Source organism: Colias eurytheme, chromosome 1 (assembly GCF_061535395.1).
Source record: "Colias eurytheme isolate Ceu_HAF_F1 chromosome 1, ilColEury1 Martin Lab GWU primary, whole genome shotgun sequence".
Taxonomy (NCBI): domain Eukaryota; kingdom Metazoa; phylum Arthropoda; class Insecta; order Lepidoptera; family Pieridae; genus Colias; species Colias eurytheme.
The window spans coordinates 7815931-7822201 of NC_142980.1; the positions used below are offsets into that span (position 1 = coordinate 7815931).

A 6271-nucleotide genomic window follows, 5' to 3' on the forward strand; every position below is an offset into this window, starting at 1 on the left:
GTGCCGCACAATGCCGAATTATGCTGATGCTTAATTGGAACATGAAACGCACCAGCAGGTTGCGCTAAGTTCAGTGTTGAAAAAAAAATATATTCATAGAGTTAGCAATAACCTCATTAATGTGTAAATAAAGTGGTATACATAATAATTGGTTGAAAAATATTTACGGTTATTTTAAGTAATTTGGATTTTGATTATTTCATTAACATTTTTTTCAATGTTTGTACCTTCATCCATACTTATATTTATTTTTTTAACACAATTTGAATTAACTTAGATTATTTCGAAAAAACTATAATGAAACGAAAGCTTTAAATTTTTTTCCAACAATTAATAATTACTAATGATAAATCGATTGCACGCATCAATTCACGCGCATTACTTTTTCTAGTGCTCGATTGTGCGAAGCGTTGCTGTAGTTGGAACATTCAACGTTAAGCATTATGCCGCATAATGCGCTCTAGTGCTGTAATTGGAAAACGGGGTTAAAATATAATACTAAACTTTTTGACATTATTCAATAATCAATAGACAGTAGTGCTAGAGCTACCAACTCTATGACACAATCTCAGTTGTCTTTGTCTCTATTGATCCAAAATAATCAACAAAGAAATTGGAAAACTATTTTACAAAATCGTTACCTAAGTCGTAACATTTAGAATTCCGAGAAAAAAAGGTTTTAAACTGCATTAAGTGTTCAAAATTCAGGAATATGTCGGATTCAGCTGGTTTTTCTTCATTATTCGCGCTAGTGGACAGTCACTTATCCAAGACTACTGTAAAGGAGAGCAATTCAGATGGAGTTTCCAGAAGTCCGTTCCAAATCCCTTCTTTGCGAGATGGACCGGATGTTAGATCTTCAGAAAGTCGGATATTTTTACCTATGTGTCCAAGGCTAAATATTCCATCATTAACTTTGAGTGATACTCCAAGTCCAATCACAAATATTTTAGCTGAGCAAGTTGCTAATATGCTGAAAGCAAAAGAAAAAAAACAACAAGAAGAGGAAGAAAAAAGGAGAGTGGAGGAAGAGATGAAAAAATTAAAACTTAATGATGAAAAAGATGATTATGTCATAGATTTGATGAAGGCATTACAAACACCATATAAACCTGAATTGCGAGTTAAAGAAGAGGTGCTTAGTAGTAGCAGTTCATTTGAATCGCTGTTTGGACCTAAATTTACAGATGAGGATCCGTGCACATTAAAGACCCCTGAACCACTATTACCATGTACCACAGATATGTCACATATGTTAGATGTAAAGGTCCGTAAAGGAAAATCATCAACATTTGGTAAAGTCCTATCATCAAGATTGAGACCTGTGGCTGCTCCATATATACATAAGAAGGTTGAAAATAACATTCAACCTTTTGATTTTTCGACTCCTTCACCTTGTGATGCATTCCGAGAAAAATTAAGGAAGCCTACAATGTCATGTACCTATACTGTAAATATAGAGCAATAGATTTAAAAAACTTTTATTTATATGTGGTTTGTAAATTATAAGCTAAGTTAAGGTGTAGGTGTAGATACAAGTTATCATTTATTAATATCTATTATTCCTAAGAATATTAATTATTAAGTTTAAGTTAACACATATTTGCACAAATACTTGAAAATGATTGTAATAGAAAAATACATCTTGAGATACACCTATGTATACAATATACACTTGTATAAAAATGAGAACAACTACATAATTTTATTTCAAGGAATAAAAATAGGATACCATAGAATACCTTTTGATCCTTTTTAAATTAAGTAATAAGAGTTGTAATATGATATTGAATTGTAATGATTGTATTATTCCTCTTAAAACTTGAAGTAAGAATACACTTGTTGGAATTTCATCATGCAAAATGTAGTTCAAATGTAATTGACGAAATAAAAGACATTATTGAATAGAGAATAATTTTATTTCTTCATATTTAAGTAATATTCTGAGAAAAATAATAAAAACAAGTTACATAACTATGCATTTATTGCTGTTATCTTGTACATTAAAACAATGTATTTTCTATATAAAAAAATCTAAGTACAAATTTTTGAAAAATTTTGTTATTGATTTCCAATTTACTGTTCTAAATTTTACAAAATACTAGCAGTGACCCGTGCGGTTTGGCCTACGGACGAACCCGCGTGCAAAATTAAGTATTACCATGGACTAATAGAATCTAAAGAGGACTGATGAATGTCATACTAGAGATCGTACCCCGTAATTTCAGCTTATTGCTAGATGGCGCTCTCATTTGAGCTTATTATTTAATTTGCAGTTTTAAAAGCGCCACCTAGTGACCAATTTTAGAACTAAGGAAACAGCAAACTATCGATTTTCAATTATTACATCTAGAGGGCGTTGTTTTAAAAACTCCGGTGTTTTTGAATTATTATTTTAGTTTTTAGGGATTTCGACACCCACTACAAACATTCGACATAGTGATCAGAGTAGTTTATATAATATAATTATATTATATATATTCTTTATTTTCTGTTAAAAAAATGTCTATATCTTTTTTCTTCTTAAGTATTCCCTTGTAAACAGTATTATTTATATGACCATAAAATACGGGAAAAGAAAAAAAAATGTGGATGTACAGCGATGATTTGAACCAGCATCTATCGATTTTAAAGTACGAGACTCAGTCAACACAGCTACAGGCACTTATACGTCTTACATTGAAATTTATGCTCTAATTGTTCGAGTATTTCTTTGATTAAAAACATTCAACATAGTGATCAGAGTAGTGTATATTATATATATTCTTTATTTTCTGTTAAAAAAAATGTCTTTTCTTTTTTCTTCTTAAGTATTCTCTTGTAAACAGTATTATTTATATGACCCTTAAAATACGGGAAAAGAAAAAAAAATGTGGATGAACAGCGATGATTTGAACCAGCATCTATCGATTTTAAAGTACGAGACTCAGTCAACACAGCTACCGGCACTTATACGCCTTACATTGAAAGGAGATTGCCCAAGTGACTATGGCACTTGGTATCGCAATCAAACTTATTGTGTCAAGATGAAATATAGCTCAATTTAAAGCTTGATGTTAGTACTTTTAGAAACGATTAAAGTTTTTATGTAAATAAGCCGCAGTTCACGACAATAAAAATAAAACAATAGTTTTATTCAACGCTTCAAAAAAATACTTTATCGAGTTTTAAATACTAACGATGAACGTTAAGTTTTACATTTATTACATAGGTAATATTTTAATTTACAAGACAAATGTGAAAAGTAAATCGTAATAAACATTATAATTCAAAATAAATAACGTCGAACAATGCGTCGAACACATTCATTCAACTATGACATATGACGCAGGACGCTTGCAAGAGAGATAGATATAATGTGTCAAAACAGAAACTTTTACTTTTATTTCTATTTATTCGGTATAATTACGACTTAATAGTGATAAATATGATCATTATAAATACAAATAGGAATTAACAATATCACGAACACGTGACACAACTAGTATTTTACCGATTCCATACGTGGTCATACATGTTTCAAAAGAATAACTTTTACTTTTATTTCTATTTATTCGGTATAATTACGACTTAATAGTGATAAATATGATCATTATAAATACAAATAGGAATTAACAATATCACGAATACGTGGCACAACTAAAATTTTACCGATACCACCCGTGGTCATTCTCCTTTATGCTCTAATTGTTCGAGTATTTCTTTGATAAATACAGTTCATAGCAACGCGGTGGTGGAGCATCATAGAGTAACTTATATAGGATTGTGGGGAAGAGAGTACCTTTAATAAGATTTCGACACCCACTACAAACATTCGACATAGTGATCAGAGTAGTGTATATCTTTATAATATAAAAATGAATCCCAAAATGTGTTGGTAAGCGCATAACTTGAGAACGGATTAACCGATTTCGTTAATTCTTTTTTTATAATATTCCTTGAAGTTCGAGGATGGTTCTTATGTAGAGAAAACGTGAATATGTACCACGGGCGAAGCCGGGGCGGACTGCTAGTCTTATATATAAAAATGAATCGCAAAATGTGTTGGTAAGCGCATAACTCGAGAACGGCTGAACCGATTTCGATAATTCTTTTTTTATTATATTTCTTGAAGTACGAGGATGGTTTTTATGTAGAGAAAACGTAAATATGTACCACGGGCGAAGCCGGGGCGGACCGCTAGTAATATATATTATTTAAATTCTTTATTTTCTGTTAAAAAAATGTCTATATCTTTTTTCTTCTTAATTATTCCCTTGTAAAAAGTATTATTTATATGACCATAAAATACGGGAAAAAAAAAAAAAAAGATGTACGGCAATGATTTGAACCAGCATCTATCGGTTTATAAGTACGAGACTCATCAATACAGCTACGGGCACCTATACATCTTACGTTGAAATTTATGTTCTAATTGTTCGAGTAATTCTTTGACAAAAACAGTTCATAGCAACGTGGTCCATGGTCTTAGATCATTAAGTAATGGATGGAGTACGCTGGCAAATGTTCTAACTAAACTTTCTGCTGATTTTGGTGCGGAGAAGGTAACTCACACTATTGAAACACAATCACACATTCACAAAAATAATTTGTGTCACGAAAGTCGTAAAAATTTATGACCTTTTAAGCGACGAGTTTTTAAATTCAACTCTATCCCTAAGTTCATAAAGATTAAATTTGTATTTCATTCCAAGTTGTCTCGTGGGGAGTGCGGTTCAATATCGCGTTCTAAATTCAACTTTATAACTTAGGTCATAAAGATTAAATTTGTATTTCTTTAATGCCTCAGCCCCCGGAATCACAGACACAATAGAAAATCTATTGTGTCGTGGCCCGTGGGCCGTGGTCCGATCGGGCCGCTCGGTGGTCAAGGGGCTAAAAGATAGACTCGTAAGGAATGCGGTTCATTATCGGGTTTTAAATTCAACTTTATCTCTTAGTTCATAAAGATTAAATTTGTATATTTTCTTTCCATGATAGTCTCGTGGGGCCGCATCAATGATCGAGTAAACGACTCGATTATTTGTCTTGATCATATCGCTAAACGATACATCGACGATTATTAGAAATTGCATTTAATTAGAAATGTACGTTAAAAAAATATACACAAATGAAAGGTTATTCCATCTTTTTTAATATTCGACATGTTTGAATTGCTTCTGCAAGGCTTGACAGTGCAAAACGGCATTTTTAGCGGAGCACTCGCAGACGTCCTTTCGATGTTTTAGCCTAGGAAAACGCAGAGTGTTTGTAATCGATTACGCAAGTAGTTTTTATGAAAGCATAAGATTTTTCGATTCGAATAATCTTATACCTCGACAAAAGGGGAAACACCTGCGAGTGTTATCGATTACTTAATGATCTAAGTCCATGGTGGTCACGAAGTCACTCTCTAACAGCGATGAACGAAGTGACAAAAATAGGCGGTCCATCCTAAGGAGCGCTGGTGCAGTGAACTCCCATAAATAATTATAATAAAGTTGTGCTCATTCATTTAACAATTAATATATCTTTAATTTTAAATTAAATTTATCGTATACCTAAACTCCAATACGAATATCAAATGCCTAAATACGGAATCCAATAAGAGGTTAAGAGAAATTTTCAGTCCTTCGCGAAACAAAAGATCACGTAAACATAGCGCAATCCATTTTATAGATCATCTTCATACTTGATAAGTAGTATTATTTTTTTATATTTTTATTGAAATTGATTCCAGAAGATAACTTTAAAAATTCATTTTGTTACTTTTATTAGTGATCCATTGAAATGTTACATTTTTTAGCCCTAACCTTGCATTTTTTAGAGGACGCAATTTTGTTTTTTTGATGTGTAGGGGGGGTCAGTGTGAAGCTAAAACCAAGTTTGTGGGGTCGCCACCCTTGTCCCACGGCCGCCATCTTGAAAATAGCGGTTGAAATGGTATTTACGATATATCTCTTAAACTATTTAACTGATAAAAAATATCGTTAACATTATTTGTTGCAAATCGAAATATTCCAATTATTTGTAACTAGCGGTCCGCCCCGGCTTCGCCCGTGGTACATATTTACGTTTTCTCTACATAAAAACCATCCTCGTACTTCAAGGAATATAATAAAAAAAGAATTATCGAAATCGGTTCAGCCGTTCTCGAGTTATGCGCTTACCAACACATTTTGCGATTCATTTTTATATATAAAGATTTAAGATATTACTTTGTTCTCATGCTTTGAGTTAAAATTGTACCGTAAAATAGCGTTTTTTGTTAAAAATCTGTAATAGCACCCTT

The 6271-nt window shown here is 32.1% G+C and overlaps 1 protein-coding gene across 1 annotated transcript; it reads left to right on the top strand.

Annotated features, from left to right (window-relative positions):
• Positions 1–553: 553 nt before the first annotated feature.
• LOC149911105 (uncharacterized) lies at positions 554–2076 on the top strand. Its single transcript, XM_090102843.1, has one exon. The coding sequence runs from the start codon at positions 713–715 to the stop codon at positions 1466–1468; it is 756 nt and encodes a 251-aa protein (XP_089958969.1). The 5' UTR covers positions 554–712; the 3' UTR covers positions 1469–2076.
• The last annotated feature ends 4195 nt before the right edge of the window (positions 2077–6271 follow it).